At 41.9% G+C, this 15,857-nt stretch overlaps 1 protein-coding gene across 4 annotated transcripts in view; it reads right to left on the bottom strand.

Moving 5' to 3' along the window:
• IGF1R (insulin like growth factor 1 receptor) overlaps positions 1 to 15,857 on the bottom strand; it is a 172,320-nt gene that overhangs the window by 138,294 nt on the left and 18,169 nt on the right. For all 4 annotated transcript variants that reach the window (XM_057415075.1, XM_057415153.1, XM_057415233.1 and 1 more), the window contains exon 2: positions 3,519 to 4,064. In XM_057415075.1, the coding sequence (XP_057271058.1) occupies positions 3,519 to 4,064 (546 nt within the window). The remainder of the gene's footprint in view (positions 1 to 3,518; positions 4,065 to 15,857) is intronic.

Here is a 15,857-nt window from a genome sequence, read left to right as displayed (position 1 = left end):
GTTGGAGAGCAGACAAATAATTGAGATGAAGGAAAAAACACCCTTGTACCATGTATGTTATATATGGACCACTGCTAGTTTGGCTATTGCTTTGCCACATAAACTAATTCATTTCTTGTGGCCCCAGCAAATGCAAAAGCATCTCAGGAAGCATTAGTAGGACTTGTTCGCAAAACAACACAAAGGTTATGGCAGACAAGGGATCCTGAACTTCCAGGCAGGCTTTCAAGGCTGTAATTTACATTTGGTTTCTGCAGACTTACAAAGGCCTAGTGACTAAAGAAGCAGACCTCAGAACTTAGTCATCAGCAAAAGGAATAAAGAAAACAACCAAAGTTTTCTTTCCAGTAGACCAATGGACAGGCAAAGCAGGAGTGTCAGAGACAAGTCCTTCAGGAGCGCAGCAGGAATAGTTTTTCTGGTTCTCACTTCAATCACTAGCAAGATGCAGGCAGCTTCCATAAACATCTCCAGCAGTCACAACTGCCACAAAAAGGGGGAGGAAAAAGCAAGCCATGATCTTATTTGTATGTCTGGACTCTCAGTTTTTATCTTTCCCATCTCTAGCTGTGCCCCAAAGCAGAAGCACTGATGTAAACAACTTCAGTACTCTCCTTTTATCTTGAGGGATCCTTCTGTGTGGACCTGCATCCCAAGTGAAGTACAGCTGGCATCTGATATGCCAAAAGGAAGGCAGGTGCAAGCCAAAGAGATGATAGCACACCAACCCCAACACAGCACCCCGCAGCTCCAAAGGAAGCATGCTTGTGAGGCTGCTGCCTGGGGCACTCCCAAGGTAAAGGAATGCATGTATGCTACACAGAAACCAGGGCAACCAAACTGGCAGAGCAGCTGATAACACTTTAGGCTGAGCCTTAAAAAATAAGTAAAAAAGTAAAAATTGCACCTTCTTTGTAGTTTGTTCTACTATAGAAATGTCAATGGCTTATTCTAAGCGTATACTTCCCTCTCTCCTCCCTCCACCCTCAACATTGTTCCTGCACAAGTTATACTGAAGGAAGCACAGGGTTCTTCCTTTGTTTGTGAGCAGAAGAATGAAGGAAAAAAACAACTTCCACTCAACAGCAGAACTAAACAGAAGCCAGGCTACTTTAAAGTACTGAGTGTTCCCACACAACATTTACCCACCAATTTCAGATCTCTCAGCGTAAAACCTAAACAAGGACAAAAGAGACTTAATATACACTCCTCCACAGATCCAGAGAGAAGAAAAATAAAAAGGCATAAAGGAGCCCTGAGTGACAGACAGCGTTTTCAGCTTAACATGACTGTGACGCACAGGGAGAATGTCAGGGTTAAATTAGATACTACACTAGAAAAATATTCCCTGGAAAATAACATAGGTGTCATCTCTCTACGGGCAGGCAAACGCAGATTGAAACACTCGGTAACTTCAGTGTCTTTGCTTCTATTCTTTTTCATGTCTTGTGTAATTCTGTACTGCAAGAATCCTCTCCAGATCAAGAGTTCATTGCCAAAGCGGCCAAGCAATCTCGCAGGACAGACAAAAAGCTTCCTTTTCAACAACTGCACATTTATACCTCCCTTGTTTTCTTCAGAATGGGAGTACTTTGGGGTTGTTTTCTTTCTAGATGAATGGCTGGCAAATTTAAAGCCTTCTTCCTGAAAGTGGCTTATCACGACAAACAGATTAAGCAGGTTGAACTCTCTCACACTTTCTATTGATTAGAGCTTGCTCATTTCTTTATATGCTCTGCATCTCAAGATACTCTAAACCTACGCTGTTGATGCACACTCTAATGCTCTTAACAAGCCTTTCAAGGCTTTTCTCCAATACTTGTTTTCTTCACAATCTCCCACAAAAGTCAGATGAAAGCATACAGGAGAAGAAAACCATTGTCTACCCCTTTGCCATAAAGGGCTGCCATCACAGTATAACTATAACCTCATTTTATTCAAACACAGCTCACCTTTGCCATAAAGGGCTGCCATCACAGTATAACTATAACCTCATTTTATTCAAACACAGCTCATCATGTGCATTTGGGATCCAAATTATTTTAACATTCCCCTAAAAGTCAACAAGTTTGGACGTTACTTTTGTCTATTCCAAATAGCCAGAGCAAGCAACAGGAAGCAAGCAAGCTGTTGTATCTCACTAAATACACTCTAGTTACATTCAAACCACTGAAGGCCATGAGGTTGTACAGGAATCACCCAGATCACTCTCTGTAGACAACAGTTACACTCTCTTCATGACATAACTTCGGCCTGCAGAAACCTAACAACTCAGAGCAGCACATGGTAAGAAAGAGACACTGCTCATGTCCCTTACCTTGGACATGTTACGGAGCTCCCCAGTAACAGGCTGAGGGGTTTTCTTTCTTTAAAACCAAACTGCATTTCACAGAATAGAATCACAGAACAGAATTTCCCTTAAGAAGTCTTAATAAAAGCACAGCCCTACAAATGCCTTTTTTCCAGAGATATTTTTGGCATGTGTTGACTGACTCTGCCTTACAAGGTACTTTAACTTCAGTTCTAACTGAACATGAGGGCTTCACAAGCTACTGATGAGCCACTTTACTAGAAAGTGATGACCCCAAATGAAGGTAATCTGACTACAGCCCTGTCCCTGGTGCCTCTCACACTGGTGTTTACTCTCAGTACAGCAGCTCTGGTCAGGACTGCATGTGGAATTTAGGAACCGTTCCTCCCAGTGAGCTCTGCTTGTAATTAAGCCTTACTGATACTGCGAGGCTCAGCTTTCATGAAGCTTCAGGATGAACTCACAAAGCCTGTCATGTAATCATGCTATCTGAGTAAACTCTGAATTTGTTTACTCTATTTTTAAAAAGTGAGATCAGGTTTTGGTTTTGCTAATACTTGTTATCAGAAAGGCATAACCCCTGTCATGCCTCATAGGAATAAAAAAGGCAAGGATAATTTCCCCAAGAGGCAAGATACCCACTGACTGGTTGACACTACAGACTATCTGTAAAATCTGATTTCAGAAACCAAGTTCTCATGAACAGAGTTTACCATTACAGCAATTTCTGAAGGTGCCTGCCAAAGGAATCAAAGAACCAAGACAAACTAAGTCCAGTTAACAGCTTTGACAAGGGAATGACTTGGGCACACATGTCACATGACTTCAGCAAGGAGGAGGAGATGGTGCTCAACAGCCACCTCCAGCCGAAGTCCTCCAGGGAGGTAAAACTGGTTCCAGCTTTGCTACAATGGCTTTAGTTCTATGCTCGTTTTGCATCTTTTCCATGGGGAACTAACCCACGAAGTTTGTGAGGTCTTGGGTTTTTTTGTTGTTGGTTTTGGTTTGTTGGATTTCTTTAAATCAAGTGAGATGATCCCTTACTGGCTGGGAAGGAATCTACGTGCAGTAAGTGGACAACTTGTCACGTGAACTGCACGTGACCAGAATAAAAGTTTAAGTTGCTAAAGAATTAGAATAAAACCATAAAATTAAACCCTGCCTTCAGAAAGAGGCAATAAAAACACACTATCTACTCAAATCTTACTTTTCTGGCAGTGGTTGGTGGTCCAGCAGCGGTAGTTGTACTCATTGTTAATAGATGTCTTCTCGCACAATGGCTTCTCTTCCATTGTTCCTGGACACAAGTCCCCACATTCCTTTGGAGGTTTATTCCCAACGATGTAGTTATTGGACACTGCATCTAGGATGAGAGACCAGTCCACCGTGGAGAGGTAACACAGGTCAGAGTTCTTCTCAATCCGTATGGCCCCACGGGTTATGTTCCTCAAGTTGTAAAGCCCAATCTCTTTAAGATTGGTCATTTCAAAGATAACCAAGGCATAGTTGTAGAAGAGGTTCCTCCCACGAATGACTGTGAGGTTGGGGAAGAGATCACTGAGGCTTTCCAAGCCTGCCACACGGAACAGCAGCAAGTAGTCAGTTATGACAGTGAGCTTTGGGAAGCGGAAGTTGCGGTAATCCTCTGCTTTCGAGATGAGCAGAATCTGAAGGAAACCCTCGATCACCGTACAGTTCTCCAGGCGTTTCAGCTCATGGATGTCATTGCGAATGTCAACATTTGGCCCACAAACTGAAAAAGGAAAAAGAGAAAGGCAAGTTAGTAAATAAAGGCATTTTTAGCCTTTTTAAATCAGGACGAAAGTAGAATATTCTGATGGCCATAAGATCTTTAACTTCTTAATTAGGTTGCAATGTTAAAATGGGAAAGGATGACTTGATTTACACCTACACTGAACATATATCTCATTTAACCCATCACCATGAACACTGCCACGACCAGCACAAAGACACAAGTTGTCTATAGGATGTAGCACAGAAAAATGTGGGTTTATTACTGATGCTGAAAACCAGCTGCACTAGACTGAAGCACATACAAACAAACCAAATGCATTTGCACACTCTGCTTCAAATCACATCATGACATGTGACCAGACCAGGGGTTGAGCCACATGACTTCAAATAAATCAGGTATTATAGTGATCCACTGGTCATTACATTGTAATTTATTACCCAACCCTCTTCAGATACATGCAAATCAAAGAGACCTTCCAGAGAACTATTTCTCTCAAGTGACTCTTTCTCCCCATGGTCACAAGCCAAACTGGCCCTAATTCTTGAACACCAGTCTCTCAACAGGTCAGCAATAACATGAAATCCATGGAAAGGTGGTCAGCACTGCCTGCACTGTGACTGGGAAGAAAAGAAAGCACTTGGACTTGTAGCTAATGCACCAAATTCCTGTTTACATGTTCCAGCAAACCAAGTTGCACTAATTTTGGCACCAAGACATGAAAAGAGTTTCTAAGAAACATAGGATAAACTTATTTACAAGAACAGAGCATCCCAGTGAGGAATTCCCCTTGGAAACAGCAAGCTGAACTCAATGCACTCTCTTGAAATCAATGACCAAAAGGATTATTCCCGAGTAATTCTACATATTCGGTCTTTCCCTATCAGACACATAAATTTAACAATGAAAATGTTAGAGGCTGGAAGTGTACTAATAATGTAATAATTAGACACATAAAATGCACTTTGATGTAAAACAAAGAACTACAGAGTATAGAGAGCTGCTGTTTTTGGAAACCCTCCGAGTTGGTCTTTTGTGGAAAATATGGAAAAAGATTGCCTAGAATAGATAAGTTGCTTGTAAGCAAAGAGAGTAAAATGCCAGTTTATTTAAGCAACACAGAACTTGAATAAGCCCCAAGCATTCAATTTTGTGGAAAGGTTCTCTTTTTATGCATGCTAGGCTTAATTATTTTAACAACATCTTCTCCTCAGACAAGGAGAAGGTCTAAACAAACACTGGAGCCAAAAAACTACAAATTCTAACCCAGACAAATTGTCCAGAGATACAGCAATTGCACTGACAATAGAAAGCAGTCTTTCTATCCCACAACACTTATCTACAACTAATAACTTAAGCAAACAAAGGATCCAGAACATTCGCATGCTAAAACCACAGCAACTCTAATACCCAACAAGGATTTAAAGACTTTAAAGTCTTTTAAAGACCAAAGACTTTCTTGTTAGAGGGACAACTTATAAAAAAAAAACCCAACAGGGTGAGATCTTTGTTAAGAAGCAGATGTTTTCTACACAAACTATTACCTAATCTTCCTTCTATAAAGAGCCAAGCTTAAAGCAGAGGCTATTAAAAGGTGAGCTGCTGCACCAGAACCAGCTACATGCATGAACATTCATTCCCTATACCTTTCAAACGAAATAAAACACCAGAACTAATGTACCAACAGGAACACTTGGCCATCACCACCAGCAAGACAGGAAATCCCCGTTTCAGTGTACACTGACTACAGAACAATTGCATGCAACAGCCTGGAATATGTGCCAAGGCTTTAAATTCAGGAAAACATTAAAAAAAGGGTGACTGGGTTGGCACTACCCAGCTTTAGAAGCCAGAGGGTAGACCGGGAATGTTAAAGTACTCCAGGATAGCAGATATGATACGTACTGAGTCGTGAGCAGCAGACATGTGGGCTTCCCTCCTGAACCTATGGGAAAGACAACCTCAACCCAGACTAAATTCCTTCAATGAGCTGGTATCCACGCCTTGCTTCTGACTTCCAAGATTTTCTTCTAAAGCAACCATCCCTGCATCCACCCTCCAGTGCCTTCTGCTCAAAGCACAGCCCAACAATCACATGAGTATATTTATACTCCAACACTGGGCTTCTCTTGTTTAAAAAGCACAAGTCAGAACACACAATGTTCTTCCAACTGAACTGTTCTGGTTTCTCTCTCTACCTGCTGGCATGACTCGGTGAACAGTACCGTGGTTACTGGGATGGCAAAGCAAAGTAACACAATTTATTTTCCTGCCATGAAATTTTAGGAAGCCCAACTGCTCCAAGCCCTTTATTTTGTTAAAGAAATAAAATTTGCACTTGTGCTGACATTTTGTAGGCAAAGATCCAGAGTGATGGGTTTAAAAACAGCTGAGTTACAATACCCTAAAGAACAATTTGTAAGAGAAATGGCAGCAACCGTTAACTAAAGCATTATATATCTGTTCATGCATCTATTCTGAGGCTGGGCTTTAAAAGTCATCCTGCTTTTAGCTGCATGTTTCTTTCAGCTTGAAAGTTACTTAATTTTAGATATTTAATGCTTTTATAAATCTATGAGATTTTTGGAACTTTATGGCAAAAGTATGCACTCGCTTCCCTCAGTTATGAAACATCATCCCCTTAATATGGAAAAGGATAAAGTCCAGTGGGCTCTAAGTTAGAAATGGATTACAGATGAACGTGCTGTTGACACTGGTGATTTAAGAACTTCCTAGTTCATTTACTGAGTTACATTTTGCAGAACTTCATGCATATAATGAGAAGTGCAGAGACCCAAACGTGAAATGGGTCATGTTGGTCCATACTGGGGAAAAAAGGTCCAGTTAAGGCACATGCTCTGGTTTGCTGTATTTATTTGAAGGGATTTCTGTAAAGTTGACATTGTTCACAGAAGTTAATCACACCACACAATGCCTCAGCTTTTTCTCACGTTTTTCTCACTGCCTTGAAGAGGATTATGAGAAAAACAAATTAATCAGTGCTCAAAGTCAACTACACTTTCCATTTGGCTGTTTGGCTGTGCCGTGTTTTCTTTGGATCCCATTTTAGAGAAAGAGTACTCTATAAACTGGTCTGTCAGACACAACAATGTGCACATAAAATGCTCTTTGGAGCATTTCTATTCCATTTAACAGTTTTGATATTCCAGCCGACAGCGCTTTTTTACCATGACCAGTATAACATACCTCTGTTTCAATTCCCAATTCCAAATTACGTATTTATTCTGCTCACTAACCGGAAAAAAAATGCAACATCTGTTTGCTACCCTGCCCCAATAGTCTAGAATAGATTATAAATATACACGATAATTACCAATAGTCAGATTGATGCTGTGTTCATTCAGCTACTTACAGACTTCCAAGCTTTTCCTTAAACTGCCTATCATTTCTCAGACTTACCCTACACTAAGCACCTAGTTCTGCGTCAGAAATCAGCTCTTTAAAGAAATACACTATTTGTTTAAAACTTAACTCTCCAATACAGCAAAATACCAAAGAGAAGCAATGCATTCTTTACCCAGATGACCACGAACGCCTTCCTGGAAGCAGAGCTTTAGTCCAAAAGTACTGAGCTTCACCTACTGCCTTAAGTAGTAACCTACCTGTGCTCTTTATTTTCTGGGATCATCCCGGGGGCAAGCAAATTTCCAAAGATAACATAAAAGCCCACTCCACACACAGCCTGAGGAGCTGCAGCTCATTCCTACTCAGAGAACAGATCCAAGCCTGATCGTGTAACTAAGACGGGGTCAATGAACTACGAGGAAAAATGATTGCATGTAACAGGTTCACACGCTGGAGAGTAACTCATGCGACCTGCAGCCTGCTCCTTGATCTGGCAGCATCTCCTGGCAAATCTCCTTCTTGAAAGCTGCTCCAGGCTGGGGCACCAAGGAGCAGAGCAGAGGCTGTGAACAAACACACACGCTGCACAGCACACGGGTAGCAAGTTGACACTATTGAGTACACACAGACTGGGCAGACCAAAGCCACGTGCTGTGTGACAGAGCTCAGAGTACAGTGATCCAGCAGTTTCATCTCAACCTTAACTATGATTTGCTAATGCTCATTTTGATCCTAAAAACCATTCTGACATAGAAAAGAACTTTGCTACCTTGATAAATACCTGCTGTTTGATCCTCACCTATCATCATATAATCATTTACTCCATGCAGCAGGTCTTTATTCTTTTTATATACTTATTAGTTATTTCAGGTCACTAGCTGCTCCTAAAAGGACTTGCCTGTTGCCCTTCAGTTATTTCAAGAGAACCATTCTTTTTGCAAAATGGGATGCTACAGAAAGCCTGCTGCTCAACATTCACTTTACCATACATCTGCCTGCTACAGTATGTCACAACTGTACATATAGTCATAGCAGTTAATGCATTATCAATACTGAGGTGTTACAGGGCAGGACTGACAGTTCACACATCCACTGTGAAGAGAAGAATCCATTTCCTACAGGAAACCATTTCATCTTGCTGTAGTTCTTGCTTTCCAATGTTGCGTTCCTCCCAGTTACTCCATTTAGAAGCTCTATCGAAATACAACTGTTTAGGGTTTTCTTGAAGAAAATACACACCCTCACAGCTTAAGCCCTGCCTAGCGTCCTTTATTTCTTTGGGTAATGTTGAACGGTTGTACTACACTGAACAGCCTGGCCTCTCTCTTCTTAACTAGCCAGGAGTTAAAGATGGAGCAACCATCACTCCCCACCTTTCTCAACACTAACACATCTCAGACAAAGCAGCACCAAGGCAACTCTCAGTCACTGAGACACAGAGCACAGCAATTGTTCTAATCCTGTGCTGCTTTGCTGCCCAGGGGTTACAACACCCATCCTGAGGACAGCCTGTGATCCACAAGGTTCGAAAGGCTTCTTTAAGGGAGGGCATGAGGTTGCTCAACTTCTCCTCTACCCTGAAACTCCGTACAGTGGTAACAAGTACAGTGTGCTACCAGCAGCACTGGATGATTTCCTACACAAAGAAGGAACTACAAAGCTTAATACACAAAACAACTGTGGCTAGCTCTACTTTTAGAGAGCAGCTTGCTCACACCACCACCACCGCAAGAAATACCTCACTTTGCCAATAATGGCTTTTTCTGAGCACGCTCCTTCAACGAGCACGTCGCTTTCCAGACAGCTACTGCTGCTCTCTGGTCAGCAAAGAGCTGATGTTACTGAAACAGTAACCTCGCTCTCTCTCTAATGAAGGAGGCTTGACCACGTCATCCTTCAGTAATATCAGCTCAGTGCTGTGGGCCTTTTTGGGAGATCAGCACATCTTCTGAACAGTGTTGTTATTTATTCCCAACAGAGCCACTTCCTTTCCATCATGTGTTTTTTAATCTATGGCAGGTCCTTATAAAAAAAGGGTCCAAAGCAGCTACTGAATGTGGCTGTGGTCCAGCAGCCATCATCCCAGATCCCAGCATGCTGCATCCTCTTTAAGGCAAGCATCTCCAGAGTTACCACCCCTCTCTCGCACCAACAAGGAACACGTTTATTGCACTGGGTGGATTTAAATACAACGGCCTGCATATGGACATGTTTACTATATACAGGATCAACTCAATAGAAGAGTTGTATGGCATGTTGGAAAAAAACCAACTGCTCAGAAAAATCCCTTGCAGACACTTGAAAGTTAAAGACCAACTGTGCCTGATGACAGCATCCTGATCACTATGTTATCTGAGAAACCAGTTAGAATCAGGTTAGCAAAAAGGAACTGAAAGTATGATAAAGCCTATCAGCTGATTTAAAAGGTGCCTCTTTTGTATATAACTGCTCAGAAGAGCAGGACACACCACTGGTAAGAGAGGGAACAGACTATAATCTCTATGGGTGTAGTGTTTTCAAACAGGGAAGAGTAAAACTTGACCTTAACCTCTCTCTTCATTCTCACTGATAAGCATTATGCTAGTTTTCAGAAAAACATCAGGGCTGCCATATAGCCCTGAAGAAGAAAAATAAGGGAGTGCTGTTACTCAGTCTTCACTGGACACAGACTGCAGTCCATGGCCTGGTCTTCAGCCTAGTTTGTTCCTGCAGAAAGACTGAGAAGGAACCGATCAGCAACCACGATTTCCCTGCGAGCCCATGAAGTTTCAGCGTAGCTGCACCATCTGCAGACACAGGGGAAAGAATTACTACAGAAGTCTAAGGATTCTTTAATTGCATACTATGCAAAGAAGAAATTAAATGTGGAGTTCACAGAAATCAGTGGTTGGAGAGATTGCTTATGACACTTTACATTAACACAGGATTCCACCACCCACTGAGCTCTTGGTTTTGCCTTCGTAGTGACACTATGAATGAAATATATATTTTAGTGTCTTTAATGTACTTACACAACCTCCCACAAAATTTCTGTACTCTCTAAGCTCACCTATCCTGCATGTGTCACATCAATCACTAGATCTCTTCCCAGGGAAGCAGGCTTCTGTGTTACCTCTTGGGATGTCAGAACCAGTAACAAGGAGGGAACTAAATCTACGCGAGCTGTCTCCCTAACCACTGAACTATTCCTTTTCATCAAATATGCTGCATGAAATGCTTTACATTTACCACGATTCCATGCAGATACATCTCTCTACATGGGGATACACAGAAAAAAGGCACCCACCCCAGAATCCCGAAAACAACCACCATTTTAGCTTTTCCTAAGCAAGTCCATAATTGCATTTCAACTTCTGTATTTCTAGCACTAGCACAACTGCCATCTTTGGCTTGCAAAACATGAAAGGGAATACTCAAACCCAAACAAAAAACAACTGTTTCCATTTGAATGCAAGTCTTGAGAACATTCTTGTTTATACATCTAAGGCCCAGGAAGAGGGCTTGGGGTTTTTTCTTCATTTAATTAAAAGCTAAGCTTTGGAGGACAAAGCCAGACCACTGTGAGCCTCTAAACACTTCAGGGACTGGAGATTATATTTCAGTACAGCTTGTCATTGCTGAGAAATATAGTCTATTATCATTAATTTACCTGGTGTCACTCATCCTTCCTAACAACCTTTCACAGAACCCTCCTCTCCCAGATTTGGAAGGAAAAAGCAGTGCCACAAGAGACCAATCAAATTTGGCATAAATCCCTTAAAAACCAACTGGTTTCCCCTTCCGCACACATGTTCTCGTCGTCTCCCACTGCCCTTAGGAAAATACACACATCCTACTTCAATTTTCTCTTTTAACCACTCTAACTATATATTCCAAGTCCAAGGGCCAGTGTGTTACCAAGCTGACCAGAACAAAACATTCACAAAAATAACACACAGAAGGGCTACAATCCACATCACAAACTCCAAACTGCCTCTGCCTTTCTGCTCTTGCAATTTCAGCTGTCATTGGCTAAAGATATCCCTGGCACTGCTGCTTTCCACAAACTTCCTCCAACTTCCCCATAAGTTTACACAGAAAAAAAGTTACAGAATAAATCACGTTTCTGTCCCTCATCTCATTTGCTTTCTCTCTGCCAACATTTTACTTTGAATGTCAACAGGAACAGCAGCTTAGCAAAAAATGGAGCCAACAAAATGAACCGAATCCCTTTAATAATATTGATTGATGCCTTCTCTAACACAGCTCACCAGAGCAACCGGGTCTACATTTAGCCTAGCTCACGTGAAAACATCCTCATGACAAAGTCATCCCCAAATGAATCCTCTCTCACCAAGACTGCACTGACCCAGCACATCCCTCAGGGGCTCTTCTGAAGCCACATCTGATACCTCCTACTACTGAAATAGCAAAGCATGAGCGAGTGGCTCAGTTGGCACAGATTCTGTTCATCCTCATGGGTACACAGGGCAGAAATGGAGGAAAGTATTGTAGAGATAACATCCAAGTGGCTGAGCTTGCATGATCACCCCAAAACCAAGACTGCCAAACCAAGCAAAAGCCGCACTAGAGTGATCTGCAGCGCCCAGGTTATGGACAACGCCTGCAAGATTCTCTGCCTCTCAAACGAAGACGACAAAGAGCTAACAGAAAGGATAAATCTACAGCAAATTCCTCACCCATTAATGCCCATTAATAGATAAATCAAACATGGAAAGCCATTGTTGGAACATTACAGCTGAACACGCAGACCTCTGGCAAGATGCTCTTGTGTATTTGCAAGGAAAGTGAATCTGTCGGATGCAGCAGCTGAAGGCAACACCAGCAGAATTCCATTAGCTACAGTGCAACACTTCGGAGTCACACTGGGGTTAGGTTTGCCAGCTTGAGAAAACTGTCCAAGTCAAACACAAAAAACTCCTGCAGAAGAAAGCAGGTAATGCCTAACCCACTGAAGACAAGCTCCAACCTCACAGGAAGGCAGACTTTTTCTTACCTTGCATTATCACTTGTCTGACAGCACCACAAAATAAAGAGCATGCCATTCCATACAGAATACATGACATGGAAGAGAGTAGGTGGCGTGTTATGATCAATAAGTACAAGAGTAAAACAGGTTTTTAACTGTAATAATAATGTTTAAAGCCTATGCCAGTAGCTTCAGTCTAATGCCTGCTAAAGCAAAAATGGAAGACTGAAATTACAAGCTGTTTATAACACTGAATTTATGTTTCACAATCTGTGATGACAATAGAGCTTAACAGAAATTGTCTCTCCTGGGGACTGTTCTTCTCCACCTTTAAAAACAACAGTTGTGTGCATGTTTTTATTTATTTATTTTTCACACAGTTGTCTGCACATCCAAGTGACTCAGCAACTGGCTGACAGGAACCTATGGGATATACACTTAGGTAGCCGGGATAAGCAGCCAATTCTTCCAGAATGAAAATCCATCATGTGGCTGGCCTTGGCAACTCACATTTAGGGAGACTTTACTATGCTTTTAGCTGCCTGATGAGTTGCCACCCTGCAGTAATCCAGGAAATACTTCTGGCAAGTTTTGGGAAGTTTTTCCTTGGTTTTTTCCTAATTTTTGAACAATGACTGGCCAAGCAGACCAGATCATTGAGGCTGCATTAGAAGCAAACTGATAAAACAGTATCATAATTGCATCCCTAATGCCCAGCAGAAGGATTTAACAGAGTCATCACAAAGCTATACTTTGATCCACAGAAAAAAACACGTCTGATGCAATTACTCTTAGCAACATGCAGCACATGGCCAAACCCCCGTGTGCTAACCACCTTATGCAGTCACACACTGAAATCCTACATCCTTCCGTAAGAATGCTTCTGTTTTAACAAACTGAACTGAAACTTCCATTAATCCCGTATTTCCACCTGAATGGAGATTTAAAACAGTGTAAAAGCAAATGAATACAACTCCACAGAAGAAAAAGCACTATCAAAGTTCACTTCACAGAACAGGGAGCCCTTACACCCCTCCCTTCACATGGCAGCCACGCAGCTTAAAATCACATCAGTCGTGCTGTAACCTGCTTTCTCAAGGCAGTTAAAATATGACCAACTTGCAATCCCCAAAAACAGCTTTAAAGGTATTAAATTACATATATGCAGGTGCTGTGGGGCTTTCCAGTCATGAGCTAACTGGATTGAAATAAAGAACCTTCCTCTCCGATACAAGGTAAAACACGTGGGTTGGCACCAGAGACAAGGTGACTGGTAGTTCAGGTCTTATCAACCTAAAACAGTTGCACCAGCACACAATTTAAGGCAAATATAAACCAGAGGAGCTATATCAGTAGGAATTCTTATGTGAACTCACTTTTCTGGCCAATTGGATGTTTCTGACTTCCTTTTACTATCATAAACACAGCCCAACCAAGGAAGTGCCCTTTATACCAGAACAGCAGCATTCACACAGGGTATTTATTGTCTCAGGCACCACAGCACAGCAACTGGGGGCAAAAACATCTGTCAGTCAAGGTGAGTCTCACCACAAACAAAGCACCCTTAACGCACACACGTGAGAAGCAACCAGATAAAATAGGTTAAGCATGGAAAACTAGAGCCCTTTTAGGCACACTGAGCTACCAGAGCTAAAAGGCTTTCATTTCTCTGAAGATAAAGAAAAGCTTCCAAACTCAAGTACAGGATCTTCAACATATATATGCAGATCTTCTGCTCAGCAATTAATTGATCTTGACCATAAAATAATGAAAAAGCATATATGAAAACCAAATATGCACCTTGTTACAAGAAGTGCCATCAGTGGTTTACTCATGAGGCTTTTAAGTTCAAGGTGACATTTCAGCCTACACTCTCCATTTTACACTTACAGAGTGCCCAAGACACTGGATTTCCAATCCTATATACAGTTTTAGACACTGCCTATGCACTGTTGTAATTCTGGTTAACAAAATGGTTTAGGTATTTAATCAGCCTACCTGTACTGAGCTCCATTGCTCGGCAACTGCAGTTATTGTTACAACATCCACTTTTACTAGATGAGGACTGAAATGGCAAAGCAAGCAGAAGAATTACTGTTCATCCTCTGGCAGGTACGCCTGGAGAGCCTGGGATGCAAAAGGTTGCCCTAACGCATGCCTAACAAATCCACCCATGGGAGAGCAGTGCATGTAAGTGAGTGAGAGAAACAGCCATAGCACATCTCACTCAGCAGCTCATCATCAGGGATTGCCTTTTCTGCTCCCCTTCTGAGCCAAAACTAGGGGAAGTGCAGGAAGAAAGGGATGCAAGAAGTTACAGGAGATGAGGGATTCACTAGGAGAGAGTGGATCTAAACATGCTTTGGTAGGCGTAACCCAAACTGATTGCTGAAAAGCACCATTACTGGAAAGCTCATTACCCTGAAAGATCTCATCCTCTCCAAAGGCAGTTTTCATCAGGGGCAGAAGCATCTTTTCAGACCCATATTTTCATAGCTGCAATGAAACTTCTCAACCACCATGACCTGGTTGACTGAATTACAATTCAAACACCCTCCCTGCAGACTTGTGGAGTGGCTGCTGCTGTCAAAAGCTGGTTTAGCACTAGAGCACCTGGAACCACAGCCCGCTGAGTAAGTGTTTCTGCAGCAAAGTGCTCTCTCTGTTAACAAGTGTGTACTACTTAATATTTAAATTATTATAGTAAGTATATTTATAATTAAGCTATGGTAAAAAAAGTCTTTCCTTAGAGAAATTAGGGATTACTTTAAACAATGAACTTTATCCACTGCAACAAACAAGAGGAGGAGCTAGACAGAACAAGGGAAGCGACAGAAACCACATGAAGCCTGTAATACGCTCTTAAATACATAAACCTGAATGACATTCTTTAGTTTCACTGCATTCTGAAACTCTCACCACGAGTAACAACACAACCACTGTGTATTGTGCAAGACCAACAAGAAAACATTACCTGATGTTCAATAACCATCTCTCAAACAGAGGGACCATTAGCAGAAATAATTCTGCACAGCTCTTCAAAGGGAAACTGTCGTACAGGCAAGAAGCTGCTCACAAGATTTCAGAACACACTATAGGATTGTGTCAAAGAAAATCTCTTTATGGATCCAGACTACCTGACATTCAAAGCTTTGGCATGACCGCTTCCTTTGGACACAAGAGCGTTTCACCAAGCTCTGAAATGCCAGAACTGCTTGCAGCACCCCAATCCTCCACTCCTCATCAATGTATGGTAAAACCAGCTGTCAATGCTGTAAGGTGCCACTACAGCCATCCCAGAACAACAGTGTTCTGCCTGTAGTTCTGATGTGCCTGCCCAAGCAACATGAGGTCACACCAGCCAAACAGCTCCTGCCAAAATAAACTGCATCGACAGGGCAGGTGTTTGATGGCACAACTACATTGGACAACTGCACCACATACACATTTAAACACAG

The sequence above is a fragment of the Pezoporus wallicus genome, unplaced genomic scaffold, assembly GCF_028554395.1.
Source record: "Pezoporus wallicus isolate ANWC-B61680 ecotype Strahan unplaced genomic scaffold, APGP_CSIRO_Pwel_v1 contig_3952, whole genome shotgun sequence".
Taxonomy (NCBI): Eukaryota; Metazoa; Chordata; class Aves; order Psittaciformes; family Psittacidae; genus Pezoporus; species Pezoporus wallicus.
Note: the sequence above shows the minus strand (reverse complement) of the source record. Positions and strands in the feature narration are given on the sequence as shown.